At 40.5% G+C, this 16,665-nt stretch overlaps 1 protein-coding gene across 1 annotated transcript; it reads right to left on the bottom strand.

Annotated features, from left to right (window-relative positions):
- Positions 1 to 321: 321 nt before the first annotated feature.
- Positions 322 to 16,625, bottom strand: LOC147353847 (uncharacterized). The gene is given in 8 exon segments (XM_086352528.1): positions 322 to 3,679; positions 3,682 to 4,017; positions 4,020 to 4,328; positions 6,349 to 6,444; positions 8,094 to 8,220; positions 9,970 to 10,057; positions 15,846 to 15,917; positions 16,585 to 16,625. Coding segments are annotated over 6 exon segments (2,343 nt in total). The 5' UTR covers positions 9,979 to 10,057; positions 15,846 to 15,917; positions 16,585 to 16,625; the 3' UTR covers positions 322 to 2,213.
- Between the last annotated feature and the right edge of the window lie 40 nt (positions 16,626 to 16,665).

The following is a 16,665-nucleotide window of genomic DNA, read 5'->3' as shown; positions in this document are numbered from 1 at the left end:
TGCTTATTTACTCAGTCATGTTCAACTCTTTACGACCAGGTGGACTGTGACCCACCAGGCTCCTCTGTCCATGGAATTCTCCTGGCAAGAATACTGGAGTGGGTTGCAATTCCCTTCTCCAAGGGATCTTCCCAACCCAGAGATTGAATCTGGATCTCCTGCATTGCAGGAAGGTTCTTTACTGTCTGAGCCACCAGGGAAGCTCCATGATGTCTAATGTCTGTATTTATACTCAGACACTACAGTAAAAAAATGTCAAAAATTATACAAAGCAAATCAAATAAGAGAACATATTAACAATCATTGATTCTAGAGAGGCCATTATATTATTCACTGCATTTTTCTTTTATTTTTCCAAATAGACAGTGGTCTTTTCATTGTTAGTTTCTAATTTATCATGAATTTGGAGCAGAAAAAGCAGACAGTAACATGTCTGCTTTATGGATTATAAAAGAAAAAGCATTACAGCACTCCCAGATTCTTCAAAAGCTTTCTCTCATAATCTCCACATTTATCAACTCTAGAGATTTCTTTCTCACATTAGTTTTTGGAAATGACTTCTTAATTTTAGAAGTGAAAGTTTATTTTACTAGACTTTATCCATAATTAATTATTTAAGTAAACAAAATGAAAATCAGTGGAGTTTTTAAAAATTCCTTATATTCACAGGGTCTTCCTCTCACATGAATTTACTAATATCACTGAAAGTAATAATTATTGAACACATTCTCTTCTAAAGTTCTTTTAAAATTAAAATTTCATCCTTAGAAAAGTATTATTGCTGCTAAGTTGCTTCAGTCGCGTCCGACTCTGTGCAACCCCATAGACGTCAGCCCACCAGGCTCCCCCGTCCCTGGGATTCTCCAGGCAAGAACACTGGAGTGGGTTGCCATTTCCTTCTCCAATGCATGAAAGTGAAAAGTGAAAGTGAAGTCGCTCAGTCGTGTCTGACTCTTAGCAACCTCATGGACTGCAGCCCACCAGGCTCCTCAGTCCATGGGATTTTCCAGGCAAGAGTACTGGAGTGGGTTGCCAGTATTTTTAGGTAGGTACTATAATCACCACTTTAAAACTGAGGCACAGAGGGGAAGAGCACCTTGCCAATACCACACAGGCAGCAATGGAATTATGAGAACTCTAGTAAAAATTTGCCATGGCTAAAGTCTTCTCCCACATCTGTCATATTAACAGAATTATTTTCTGTTGTAATGCTGTATAAAGTGTGGTCCGTGTACTTATTCTGGTCCACAGATTGTTTGCTTCCGGTCTGCAATGAGTTAAGGTACAGACACTGAGAGCAAATATTTATAGAGTTATTCACAGAAAGATGACAGGGCCAATTTATGTCTGTTAAATCCAATAACAAAAATTGGGGGAACTTCCCTGGTGGTCTAGCAGTTAAGAATCCATAAGCCAATGCAGGGTACATGGGTTCAATCCTGGTCCAGGAAGATTCCACATGCTGTGGGATAACTAAGCCTATGTGCCACAACTACAGCCCATGCTCTGTAAGAAGAGAAGTCACTGCAATGAGAAGCCCATGCACCAAAACTACAAAGAGTAGCCCCCTCTTGCTGCAACTAGAGAAAGCCCTCATGCAACAATGAAGATCCACCACAACCAAAAATAAATATATTTTTTAAAGTAGTAAAATAAATTGGGGGCTTTCATTTTGTATGTTTGTTTTTCTTTCAGTTTTATTTATCTGGTAATCCAATGTCATTGTGCCTTTTAAAAGTACTGGTCAACAACAATTTTTGTGGGGAGGTGGTATCCTTCATCTTGATTTGAGATGCACTGCAGCAGTATCATTCTCTACAGTTAACCAAGACTGGGTGATGCTTTAATTCATTCAGCTCTTTAAATCAATATATGTAGTATAAAACTATTTCTGTTAACTTTTAAGCATGAAGCAAAGGGGATTACCACATGTTCCCTAACAAGTAAAATTTTTAATTATGAATTCTCTGTTGTTATAAAAAGCATTTTCTAAAGGTCACTGTATCCTCTGTAGGGACTTCCCTGGTAGCTCAGATGGTAAAGAATCCACTTGCAATGCAGGAGTCGTGGGTCAGGAAGATCCCCTGGAGAGCAAATGGCAACCCACTCCAGTATTCTTACCTGAGAAATCTCATGGACAGAAGAGCCTGGCAGGCTAGTCCATGGGGTCACAAAAGAGTCAGACACAACTTAGCAACCAATCAATATCCTCCTTACATTATGCATAGCGATTCCTCACTAAGGTGATTTCTCTGATGTAAAGTGAGTTGATCACTACGAATAAAAGCCTTCCCACATTCTTTACATTTATAGGGTTTTTCGCCAGTATGAATTCTGTGATGTCGTGTAAGTTCTGATTTAACACTAAAGGCTTTCCCACATTCTTTACATTTATAGGGTTTTTCACCGGTATGAATTGTGTGATGTCGAGTAAGTTCTGCTTGAAGATGGAAGGCACCCCCACATTCTTTACACCCATAAGGTTTCTCACCAGTATGAAGTCTAAAATGTTGAGTAAGATGATACTGGCGACTAAAGGCCTTTCCACATTCCTTACATTCATATGGAATCTCACCAGTGTGAATTCTTTGATGTAAGGTAAGTTGATAACTACAAATAAAAGCATTCCCACATTTGTCGCATATGTAGGGTTTCTCCCCAGTGTGGATTCTGTGATGTTGAGTAAGATGATAGTGCCGACTAAAGGTCTTCCCACATTCGTTACATTCATAAGGTTTCTCACCAGTATGAATTCTCTGATGTTGAGTAAGATGATTGCTATGGATAAAGGCTTTCCCACATTCCTGACATTTATAGGGCTTTTCACCAGTATGAATTCTGTGATGCTGAGTGAGTTCTGTTTGAAAGCGAAAGGCCTTTCCACATTCTTTACATACATAGGGTTTTTCACCGGTATGAATTTTATAATGTTGAGTAAGATTGTAGCGATGACTGAAAATCTTTCCACATTCTTTGCACTCGTAGGTGTTGTCATTGGTGTGAATTCGCTGGTGTGAAATAAGTTGACTGCTATGAATAAAGGCCTTCCCACATTCCTTGCATTCATAGGGTTTTTCACAAGTATGAATTCTGTGATGTCTGGTAAGTTCTGCTTGAAGGCGAAAGGCCTTCCCACATTCTTTACATCCATAGGGTTTCTCACCAGTATGAATTCTGTGATGTTGAGTAAGATGATAGAGACTACTGAAGGTTTTCCCACATTCCTTACATTCATAGGGAATCTCACCAGTATGAACCCTCAGATGTAAAGTCAGCTGATAGCCACAAATAAAGGCCTTCCCACAGTCCTTACATTCATAGGGTTTCTCTCCAGTATGAATTCTACAATGCCGAGTCAGTTCTGTTTGGAGACAAAAGGTTTTTCCACATTCTTTACATTCGTAGGGTTTCTCACCAGTATGAATTCTATGATGTCGAGTAAGTTCTGCATGAAAACTAAAGGACTTATCACAATCTTTACATTCATAGGGTTTGTCACCAGTATGAATTTTCTGATGTTGAACAAGGTATGAACCATGACTGAAGGCCTTCCCACAGTCATTACATTTATAAGGTTTTACACCAGTATGAATTTTCTGATGTTGACTAATATGTCGTTGTACCCTAAAGGTCTTTCCACAAATTTTACATTCATAAGGCCTCTCACCAGTATGAATTTTTGATGTTCAGTAAGCTGATAATGAAGTCTACAGGTCTTCCCACATTCCTTACATTCATAAGGTTTCTTCCCAGCATGAATTGTCTGATGTACTCTAAGGTCTCAAACACGACTAAAGGCCTTCCCACATTCTTTGCACTCATAGGGTTTCACACCAGAATGTATTCTCTGATGTTCAGTAAGGTGATAATGAAGCCTAAAGGTCTTCCCACAATTGTTACATTCATGGGGTCTCTCCCCAGCATGAATTGTCTGATGTACTCTAAGGTCCCCCACACGACAAAAGGCTCTCCCACATTCCTTGCATTTATAGGGTCTCTCACCAGAATTCATACTGGTTGTTGTATGACAACTGACTGTTGTCTAAAAGCCTTCCTACATTCCTTACATTCATATGATTTCTCTATAGCATGAATTTTCTCATGTAGAGGAAGAGCTATACGTTTTTGGGTTATCATTTGACTAGCACATCTCATTTGATTTCCTTCTTGTCTCTCAAACTCATGTTTACACTGCAAATCACTTCTGAAAATGGTGTCCTCATGGATAGAAGCTTGACTTTCGTCCACTGTCTGCAACTGAAACAAATATATTCCACAAATATCCTTTTCTGGAAATAACTTCTTGGTGAAATACTTAGACTCCAAATCTGGACAAAAAAAAGAAGGAAACAAGCGCTGTGATGTGATTGTTCTATGTTGGGGGTAGAATAAGGGGTTGCATCTTATAGTTAAAATAAAAGACAAACTAAGAATAACACAGATTAGAAGTTGAGTTTTAGAGCCCAAGTCGGCAAACTTTTTCTGTAAAGAGCCAGATAGTAAAAGTTTTAGCCTTTATAGGACATACAGTCTTTGTGACAATTACCCAGCTCAGCCGTTATAAGCTCAAAGGGAGTCTTAGACAGCATATAATTGAATAAGTGTAGCTATGTTGTAATACTACAATATGGTGTATGGACACAGAAATTTGAATTTCGTAAAATTTTTGTTTCACAAAATATTCTTCTTCTGATTTTTTTCCAAACACTAAAAATGTAAAAACCAGTTTTAACCTTATAGCCATTCAAAAGCAGATGGTGAGCTGTTTGTCTGCTGGATCCCAATTTAAAGAACTCTATGGCAGAAAGTGAAGAGGAACTAAAAAGCCTCTTGATGAAAGTGAAAGAGGAGAGTAAAAAAGTTGGCTTAAAACTCAACATTCAGAAAACGAAGATCATGGCATCTGGTCCCATCACTTCATGGCAAATAGATGGGGAAACAGTGGAAACAGTGTCAGACTTTATTTTTTGGGGCTCCAAAATCACTGCAGATGGTGACTGCAGCCATGAAATTAAAAGACGCTTACTCCTTGGAAGAAAAGTTATGACCAACCTAGATAGCATAGTCAAAAGCAGAGACATTACTTTGATAACAAAGGTCTGTCTAGTCAAGGCCATGGTTTTTCCAGTGGTCATGTATGGATGTGAGAGTTGGACTGTGAAGAAAGCTGAGTGCTGAAGAATTGATGCTTTTGAACTGTGGTGTTGGAGAAGACTCTTGAGAATCCCTTGGACTGCAAGGAGATCCAACCAGTCCATTCTAAAGGAGATCAGCCCTGGGATTTCTTTGGAAGGAATGACGCTAAAGCTGAAACTCCAGTACTTTGGCCACGTCATGTGAAGAGTTGACTCATTGGAAAAGACTCTGATGCTGGGAGGGATTGGGGGCAGGAGGAGAAGGGGACGACAGAGGATGAGATGGCTGGATGGCATCACTGAATCGATGGACGTGAGTCTGAGTGAACTCTGGGAGTTGGTGATGGACAGGGAGGCCTGGCGTGCTGCGATTCATGGGGTCGCAAAGAGTCAGACACGACTGAATGACTGAACTGAAGTTGTAATGCAATTTGAAAGAAGGCAAAAGGCTTCAGAAAATGATGTGATGCTAAAAGAGGGTAAAATAAGTGATTGGATGAACAAATTGAGTCAGTGGTCCCCCTACTTAGATGAATGTAGGGGAGTTCCTTATGTATACTGTTTTTTGGGCAACAACCCAAAGGAATGAAAATCTATAGGAACAACTTCTGAATGTCTTTATTTTTAATCTTTTTCATCAGATGATTCTGATGCAGATCACTTTGAGAATCTGTACATAATTTTTTCCCCAAAGGTTTCTCTTCAATCTCTTAGAATAAAATTCAGACAAATTATCACAGATAAAAACATATCACCACCATATTGCCTTTCTTCTCTGTACAGGTCATCTTCTTTACTACAACATGTAGGAATCTATATCAATGGTACTTAAACTTGGGCACAGTCTTGCTTCCAAGTAAGTTGGAAGTATGTATAAAATAATTTTATGCAATGGAGAAAAGAATAGAAGTGTAAATATAGAAGAGGACTTGGAAACATAGATTAAATGGTTGTCAATGGGGAAAAGAGAAGGCAGTTCCCTCTTTGAAATGGGAGGAAAATAGAAGAGAAGTGAAATAAGGACCATGACAAATGAGGGCAAAGATGAAGTGCCTTTAGGGGCTCATGTTGGGGGATTTTAATGTTTTCCCAGAGATCAGGCCTTTTCCCCTGGGTCTTGGGCCTTTGAAAGGAGCCTTCATCTCAGGGCCATGTGTCTCTCTGACCCAGAGGGTGTGATGGCATCCCCCTTGGCTGATCTGCCATCACTCACCTGTGAACCAACTTCCTGTTCCTTCTCTCATTATCATCCAGGGCTCTTTCTCTTGCTCCAATAAAGTAATCATGTCTGGCTTAGGAGTGGAACATTCTGCTCACAAGAAAGAAATGCCACATGACTTACAAGAAACAAAAACCGTAAGTTCAAAATGACTTAATTTAGACTTGGTTACATTTACATTAAACTCTAGGTCAAAGTGTGTGTGCGTGTGTGTGTGTGTATGCACTCAGTCCTGTCTGACTCTTTGTGACCCTATGGGCTGTAGCCCCCAGACTCCTCTGTCCATGGAATTTTCTAGGCAAGAATGCCAAAGTGAGTTGCCATTTCCTACTCCAGGGGATCTTTCCCACCCATGGGTCACATCCACATCTCTTATGCCTCCTGCACCAGCAGGTGGATTCTTTAGCACTGCGCCACCTGCAAAGTCCTATAGGTCAAAATAGCATTTGATAAAATTGAAAAGGCCATTGAAGAATATTCATATTTAGATGGATTCATGGTCATAGGACTACAGAGGCCAAATAGGGGAGGTAGAAGGTCTGTTTTGCTTTTAAAGGCAGTACAGAAAGGCATTGAGGACACAGACTCTGGAGCCCTATGGTCTGGGTTCAAATAGTCTGTCACTCATCAGCTGTTACTCCTTCCATGTGTTATGCTTTTATCAGTGTAAATGGGGCTATTATTACCTTAGGGGACTCTTGTGAGAATTAAATGAATTCATATATATAAGAGCTTGCAAGGATGCCTAGTATGCAGTATTATTTTTGTTGTTGTTTTTATTTTAGTAAAAGAAAAATTTCTTGTTACTGTTTAGTCATTAAGTCATGTCTGACTCTTTTGTGACACCATGGACTATAGCCCACCAGGCTCCTCTGTCCAAGGGATTTTCCAGTCAAGAATACTAGAGTGGGTTGACATTTCTTTCTCCAGGGGATCTGCCCCATTAGGGATCAAACCCATGTCTCCTGAAGTGGCAGAAGGATTCTCTACCACTGAGTCACCTGGGAAGCCCAGAAGAAAAATATTGTCTTCAAAAATACTTCCAAGTTCTCCCTCAGAATTCTTTCAATAGAAAATGTAAGATTCACAGACTAGAATTTTCAACCACAAAGTAGGTTAAAGAGAATATGTCTCTTCTAGGATGGGATGTGTTTACTTCACTTTTGAATGAATATTATTGGGGACTTCCCTGATGATCCAGTGGTTAGGACTCCGTGCTTTCACTGCAGGGGGTGTGTGTTTGATCCCTGGATGGGGAACTAAGATCCTGCATGCCAAGTGGCACAACTGAAAAAAAAAAAGCAAATGAATATTGTTAATCCATCCAACACTATATAAACTGTAGAGGCTCCTCTGATGATCACGAAAACACAAAACCCTGAGACTAGCTAATCTCTCTGCAGGTAGGCCAGAACACAGAACAGCTCCAGGAATTCTAAGCATGCACATTATATGACACCTGGCTTCTCTGAACATATTACAGGACTCAAACCTAGAAATAATGTAGAATAACAGGCAACTGTAGGAAGGACCAGAGGAAAGAGTGAAGGTCAGTGAAGGATGGAGAAGATGGCACTTAACCAAGTGCCTGTTTCCAACCCAACAATACTCAAACCATTCTTTCAAAACAGGGGAAAGACATTCAGCTGGTGTCTTAAAACAGAACTCTGAAATTCAACAGTGGAGAAAACTGGTATTCCAGAAGGCAGATTGTCAATTATTTGTGCAGATATCCTTACCCAAGGAGACCAGGTTGCTGTAGTTCTCCAACATCACATCCCTGTACAAGGCCCTCTGAACAGGGTCCAGGCACTCCCACTCTTCCTGGGAGAGGTCTATGGCCACATCCCTGAATGACAAGGACATCTGAAATGACAGACCCATGTATTATAAACAATATTTTAACTGTATTTTCAAAAGGGGAAGACTGCTTTGCAGGAAAGAGGCAATATAACAAGCACTTAACCTGGCATCAAGCCTGTAACATGTATGGAAGAAAAAGAAAATTAGTAATTTGTAAAATTGAGTGCCTATATACTTTTGAAGAATACAGTTGTTACAAATAGAATGTCCTGTGTATCATGTAATGAATGAATAAAGTTTTCCAGTGAAACAAAATCATATAAATAAGCACACCGCCTATCATGTGAATAGTTTAAGTTGTGAATAAATGTGAGTTATGTTCTGTTTTCCTTTCAAAAAATTAAAAGAAAAAATAAGTAATGAATTGTTGTTCCCCCAAATACTCCAAATCTCTAAGAAAGGACTTTACTGACATTTGATTTGGCACAGTTGGTAATGAATCCGCATGCCAATGCAGGAGACACAAGAGACACGAGTTTGATCCCTGGGTCAGGAAGAGCCTCTGGAGGAGGAAATGGCAACCTACTCGCAGTATTCTTCCCTGGAAAATCCCACGGACAGAGGAACCTGGCACGCTACAGTGCATAGGGTTGCAAAGAGTCAATCATGACTAAGCACAGCACAGTGGCAGACATTTGATTTAATCAATACTCAGCTTCATTATTATGAGATAATGTCATAAGCATTTTCCCTTGTCACAACAGATGACAAATTCTTTTATTTACTGGCTGGCTATTCATCCAACTTGTGGATATATCGGACTAATCCTTCTGTCACTTTTAGGCATTTAGGTTGGACAAAATGTCTAAGGTCTCCCCCAGTCCCTTTAAAAGTGAAAAGTTGCTCAGTCATGTCTGACTCTTTGTGACCCCATGGACTCTACAGTCCATGGAATTCTCCAGGCCAAAATACTAGAATGGGTAGCCTTTCCCTTCTCCAGGGGATCTTCCCAACCCAGGGATCGAACCTAGGTCTCCCACACTGCAGGTGGATTCTTTACCAGCTGAGCCACAAGGGAAGCCCTAGTGTTTCTTTCTAAAGCGCAGTCCCTTAGCCTTTCTTCATTCCCCATTAGGGATCTGGGAGGGCTTCCCACCTGCTACCACCACCATCCATCAGGAACACTTATTTGGATCCATAAGGAACCCTTATTTGTATACATAAGCTGAAGGATGCTGATGTAGGATGATCCACAATGACACTGATGTCACTAGAGACCCGCACACCCTCCTCAAGCACAAAACTGACTTCTGTCCTGTTATTTATCCCTCTGGGGACCCCTTGGACAGACCCTTGAGATTCCGACATGCAAGCCTCAATCACACTCCAACCTAGTCCTATAAACCTCTTACAATATGAGATCTCATCATGTGCAAAAAAATCAACACTAAATTCCATCGTATCAATCTGAAACACTCAGGTCTGTGGAGTCTAACGGACTATCATCTCTGTGTCATGGAATCATGACTCTAACTAGAGAAGTTCAAGGATTTCCCTCAAGCAACTTCACCCAATGGTCCTGAGAAAGACTGAGTCCTTGGAGAGGTGACGAAATAGGTGAACACTGGAGAGAGAAATGAGGGGCAAAGAAGAAGGTCACTAAGTTGTGTGGCTCCATCCTTCACTGAGATCAGAGTGACTGAGGGCAACTTGAGCAATAGTGCTGTCTCAGGAAGGAAGTTTCAGGATAATAAATGTGATCACATGAGTTAAAAAACCACAACATCTCAAGGAGGAGAAACGTGAACTTACATGGGCCATGGTTGTAGAAGTGCAAGAACTTGGTAGTCCTCTTTGGGCTTCCTCCACTCGAAAAGCACAGAATCCAGAGAAGCCAGGACTGGGGGACGAATAAGAGACTCTGAGACCAGCCATGTCTCAAAGGAATCCCAAAATGACTTAGCTAATATGATCCTGTTTTGCCTTCTTTGTATTTCTATCCCCATAATACCCCACACACAAATCAGAAGAGAAAAGAGGGAGCCTAAATGAAGCCAAACCTTCCCTATACCACAGGGAACAAGCTGCACAAGTCTGGATACAAGGCAGGGGCTTCCTGCATGAAGCCAGACCAGGTACTCCAGCAGAAGGGTCTCCAGGGACTTCCCTAGAGGTCCACTGGCTAAGACGCCGAGCTCCCAATGCAGGGGGCCAGGGTTCAATCCCTGGTCATCGAACTAGATTCACATACTGCAGCTAAATATCCCACACACTGCAACAAAGATAGAAGATCCCACGTGCAGCAACTAAGACCCAGCACAGCTAAGGAAAGAAAGAAAAATTGGGTCTTCAGTCCACCCAAATTTCTGATGATATTGATCTGTATCTGTTCCATTAGTCTCACTTTGAATCTAGCATCTTAGAATCTTAGAAGCAAAACTGTAAGATATGAAGTTGTGCTATCTAATACAAGAGCCACATATGGCTATTTAAATCAAATCAAATTTAAGTAAAATTAACAGTTCATGCTGCACCAGCCACATTTCGAGTGCTTGAGAGCCTCATGTGGCTAGTAGCTACCGTACTGGAGAATGTAAATATATAAGATATCCATCTTTGCAGAAAGTTCTTTTTTTTTTTTAATTTTTTTAAATTTTATTTTATTTTTAAACTTTACATAATTGTATTAGTTTTGCCAAATATCATAATGAATCTGCCACAGGTATACATGTGTTCCCCATCCTGAACCCTCCTCCCTCCTCCCTCCCCATACCATCCCTCTGGGTCGTCCCAGTGCACTAGCCCCAAGCATCCAGTATCGTGCATCGAACCTGCACTGGCAACTCGTTTCATACATGATATTTTACATGTTTCAATGCCATTCTCCCAAATCTTCCCACCCTCTCCCTCTCCCACAGAGTCCATAAGACTGTTCTATACATCAGTGTCTCTTTTGCTGTCTCGTACACAGGGTTATTGTTACCATCGTTCTAAATTCCATATATATGCATTAGTATACTGTATTGGTGTTTTTCCTTCTGGCTTACTTCACTCTGTGTAATAGGCTCCAGTTTCATCCACCTCATTAGAACTGATTCAAATGTATTCTTTTTAATGGCTGAGTAATACTCCATTGTGTAGAAAGTTCTACTGGACAGAGCTGATATGAATCACACAGCCTAAATTTCATTTTTCACCAGAGTTCCCCTAAACTCAGAATAAACTGGTCAAAAGCTGACAGAGGTTGCTAGAGAAATACTATCTCCTTTCTATGAACTCCCAAGAAATGTGACCTGAGTATCTCTAAAGGCTTTATTACCTCCTTGTGGTCTAGTCGCTTAGTCGTGTCCAACTCTTTTCGACCCCATGGACTGTAGCCCATCAGGCTCCTCTGTTCATGGTCTTTCCCAGGCAAGAATACTGGAATGGGTTGCCATTTCCTTCTCCTGGGGATCTTCCCAACCCAGGGATCAAACTCACATCTTCTGCATTGCAGGAAGATTCTTTACCACTGAGCCACCAGGGAAGCCCTTATTACCCCTTATTACCTCCTATCTCATGCTAATTCTGTCTATTTTGACTTTATATTATTTGCCCTATTATAAGAAACTTAAGGATAGTGACTGTGTTTCAATGCTTGTATTCCTCTAACTACTATCATAAGATTCAGCATCCTGTGACCCCTAATGTCTGTTATTCAACCACAATTCCATTTTTAGGCAGTTTTTCTTAGCACACTAAGATACATGTGCAAGATGTTTATCATATAACAACTTAGAATAACCAACTGTTAGAAAAATAAATAGCTACAGGAGGCAACAGGTTGAATAAATTATGGTCAGTTTTTTACCCCGCTTTGAACTTTTTATTTTGCTTTGGGGTATAGCTGATTAACAATGTTATAATAGTTTCAGGTGAACAGTGAAGGGACTCAGCCATACATATACATAGATCCCTTCTATCCCAAAGCCCCTCCCATCCAGGCTGCCACATAACATTGAGTAGAGTTCTATATACAGTGGGTCCTTGTTTGTTATCCATTTTAAATATAAAATTATGGTCAGTTTTGATGGCACACTACAACAGACTGGTTCCAAATAGGAAAAGGAGTACATCAAGGCTGTATATTGTCACCCTGCTTATTTAACTAATATGCAGAATACATCATGACAAACGCTGGGCTGGAAGAAGCACAAACTGGAATCAAGACTGCTGGGAGAAATAGCAATAACCTCAGATATGCAGATGACACCACCCTTATGGCAGAAAGTGAAGAAGAACTAAAAAGCCTCTTGATGAAAGTGAAAGAGGAGAGTGAAAAAGTTGGCTTAAAGCTCAACATTCAGAAAACGAAGATCATGGCATCCGGTCCCATTACTTCATGGGAAATAGATGGGGAAACAGTGGAAACAGTGTCAGACTTTATTTTTCTGGGCTCCAAAATCACTACAGATGGTGACTGCAGCCATGAAATTAAAAGGCACTTACTCCTTGGAAGGAAAGTTACGACCAACCTAGATAGCATATTAAAAAGCAGAGACATTACTTTGCTAACAAAGGTCTGTCTAGTCAAGGCTATGGTTTTTCCAGTAGTCATGTATGGATGTGAGAGTTGGACTGTGAAGAAAGCTGAGTGCCGAAGAATTGATGCTTTACAACTGTGGTGTTGGAGAAGACTATTGAGAGTCCCTGGGACTGCAAGGAGATCCAACCAGTCCATCCTAGAGGAGATCAGCCCTGGGTGTTCTTTGGAAGGAATGATGCTAAAGCTGAAACTCCAGTACTTTGGCCACCTCATGCGAAGAGCTGACTCATTGGAAAAGACTCTGATGCTGGGAGGGATTGGGGGCAGGAGGAGAAGGGGACGACAGAGGATGAGATGGCTGGATGGCATCACTGACTCGATGGACGTGAGTCTCAGTGAACTCCGGGAGTTGGTGATGGACAGGGAGGCCTGGCGTGCTGCAGTTCATGGGGTCACAAAGAGTTAGACACAACTGAGCGACTGAACTGAACTGAAGGCCCTTATTAATACTGATTATACTGGCCCATATTTAATGTTGGAGAAGGATATTCATGATGAATTACTAACTGATACAGGAAAATTAAACAAATATGGGAAATTCTCTGAGTGTCCAGTGGTTGGGGCTAGGTGCTTTCACTGTTTAGGGCCAAGGTTCGATACCTGGTGGGGAAACAGATACTGCAAGCCGAGTGGTGCAGCCAGGAAAAAAAAAAAGGATGTACAATTAAGGGAGAGATTATAGTGTCATTCATAACACAGACTCTGTTGTTGACTTTCAGGATGTAAGTCCTAATCTGACAGCTGCCAACTTCTCAGTTAGTTTATTGACAAACTAGGGATAAGAACAGTACCAGTCTCCTACAGTTGTCATGAAGATTGGGATATTACATAGCATTTAGTGCATGTAATTGCTAAATAAGTTAGATGGTATTGTTATGAAATTATTTTCTACTTTCTGTTTTTATAGTAAAATTTGAGTCTCATGCCCACTTTTTTTTATAATGATATTTTACATATTCTAGAGGCAAGGCTTAAAAGTGCTAAGCAGATCTCTCCTCATCCTTGCTGCTACAAAAGAAGAGACACCATTCTTCAACATAAAGCTGATAAAGAGAACCTAATAAGGCATTAAATGGAGAATGTTAATAAGAGGTTCAATCTTAGTCTCCTGCCCTATGTAAAGATTTACATTAATATTTATAGTTGTTACCATTTTATTCTGTTTTCTACTATTATAAACCTGTGTTCCAAAATGTTGTTTGCATTTAAAGATACTTGGACTAGAGAGGTTATTACTGTGTCCTGTTAAAGCAATTTAATTTTTTTAATATTTATTTATTTAGGCTGTGCTGGGTCTTAGTTGCAGCATGTGGGATCTAGTTCCCTGACCAGAGATTGAACCTGGGCTCCATGAATTGAGAGCATGGAGTCTTAGCCACTGGACCACCAGCAAAGTCCCAAAATCAACCAAAGAAGTTTAATCCTGAAGGGCTATCTTATTTGGTAAATTGTGCCAATAATTATTTGATTTATATTTGTTTTTTTTAATATTTATATTTATAAATTATATATAAATATATATATAATATATAAAAATATATTTATAAATTATATATATATAATTTATATTTATAAATCAAATAATATATTGATTTATATAATACAAATTTGGAGGTATAAATACTTGGAAAGTTTATGAAGCTTCACTGACGTGTTCCTCTTCTTTCTATATTCATGGAGATATAAGAAACCTCTGCTTTGGTAGAATTACTTTTTCCAAATAAGAGTTGTGGAATCTGTGTCCTTTGAACGTTTTGTTAGAACAGTTTCTGTTCTGCATACACATGCACACACACACACACACACACACATATACAGGTTCACAGAAAAAAATTTTTGCTAAAATAAACCTCCCCAAAATATTAATCATGATGCCAGGGCTATTTTAACTTTCTTTTTTACAAGTCCCTCATGTAATATAACTGAATAACTTTTTGAAAAAAATAAGTATCAATTCCATAATATTAAGTATACAACAAATCTATATCCAATTAAAAATATTTGAAAATCTTGGAAGCAAATCTGTTTAATATATGTGGGAATAGTAAGGGAATCAGTATGACCATTATAAATAAAGACTAACAACTCTTGGGAGAAGGCAATGGCAACCCACTCCAGAACTCTTGCCTGGAAAATCCCATGGACGGAGGAGCCTGGTAGGCTGCAGTCCATGGGGTCGCTAAGAGTCAGACACGACTGAGCGACTTCACTTTCGCTTTTTACTTTCATGCATTTGAGAAGGAAATGACAACCCGATCTAGTGTTCTTGCCTGGAGAATCCCAGGGACGGGGAGCCTGGTGGGCTGCCATCTATGGGGTCACACAGAGTCGGAAACGACTGAAGTGACAGCAGCAGCAGCAACAACTCTTGAAGATCCTTCTTCAATACAATAAGACCTTTTCACAGACAAAATTCTCCTCTGCATGAACATATCAGGTGAGGGGCATCTGCAGACTAAATAAGAAAATGTGGGCAAAGCAGACAGTCTTTGGTTTGTTTCCCCTTTCTCTACTGAATAACCAATTGAAATATCACTTTGGATATAACCCTTAAAAAATATCTCTGAATCCCAATAATAGTAAATGAAATTCATATAAAATTTAAAATTTGAGTATTATTGTACATCACAATGAATATTACTTTACTCATATGCACATGTTTTTTCTTTTGACAAACTTTTTATAAGCAAGTCTCAACCCATCAATTCCCTGGAAAAAAATCCTGCACATGATGACACAGATTTCCATCACATTCCTGCTCTAAACACCTTAAAAAGCAGATGCCCATGTCACTGACACCAATCAGACCACCTCTGATCTTGCCTCACTTTTAAATTGAGGTTCTGCAGGACAGCAATGATGTGATTCCACTTAAATATTCATCTCATTTGCTTTATTAAACAAAGTTGTAACTTTAGACTCCAGGATATATATTTACTATTACAAAAAGTGAATGAGAGGGTGACCCATCTGTATGGCCCCTCATTTACTGGGAAGGAAGAATAGGCCTAGAATAGGCCACTGACATTTCAGGAAAAGAAAAGCAAATGTTTGTACTAAAAACAAAAACGCATTTATGAACAAAGAGAAAGTAGAAGCTCACCTGATCTGCACTTTTAGATGGGGAAATTTTTTTCCTTTCTCTTCAGGATCCTTTTTGCGAAAACTGGCAGGACTGGGGAAGAAGGAAATCATGAGACACCAAGCCTTTCTTAGAGCACAGCCAGACGCATAATGTCCCCTCCAGGGCCACATCAGCTCTACCTCATGCCTGTGACCAGATGGGAGCCTGTCTCTGACACGATAGCCGACTCCTAGGATCAGAGGTAAGGGGATGCTGTGGTTCTGAAAAATGCAGCAACACCCACATTGCCTGCAAGTAAGGACCCCTCTCACCATTTCCTCCCCGGAGTCTGTTTCGGAGACACTTTCAGCTCTAAAAGCCCCATCCCAAGCCCAGGACTGTGCCTTCTTGCTGGGAACCTTCATCCTGGGGTTCAATCTTGGACTTTTCTCTTGGGGACATAGCTCTGTGCAGACACCAGGGCTGAGGGGAGGGAGGGGAAGGCAGCAAGAGCGTGGGTCAGTCACACTCGTCACTGAACCAAGTACCAGTATCAGACTGACAACCGCACCCACCGACAGGAGGCCTGACTTTGTCCTGCACACACACACACACACACACCCCCCACATACATGCACACACTCACAGTCACACAATCCCTTTCCTCTTCTCCTCCTGCCCGCACAGGCCTGAGGCTGCAGGCAGAAAAGGCTCCCTGGGGTCCTCACTTTGGGCGGCATCTCCATCCCCACTCCGGACAAATCCTGCTTCTCCTCACCTAGCACCAACTTCTCCCCCGGCTTCTACTAGCTCACCTGCGGTGGCTGGGCTACCCAGAAAGCACGGTTGGGAGCCCTCG

This window comes from Bos grunniens, chromosome 18, assembly GCF_055505025.1.
Source record: "Bos grunniens cultivar Pamir isolate PY7600 chromosome 18, Bosgru_T2T1.0, whole genome shotgun sequence".
Lineage (NCBI taxonomy): Eukaryota > Metazoa > Chordata > Mammalia > Artiodactyla > Bovidae > Bos > Bos grunniens.
The sequence above is the reverse complement of the archived record's forward strand: the minus strand, read 5'-3'. Positions and strand labels throughout refer to the sequence as shown.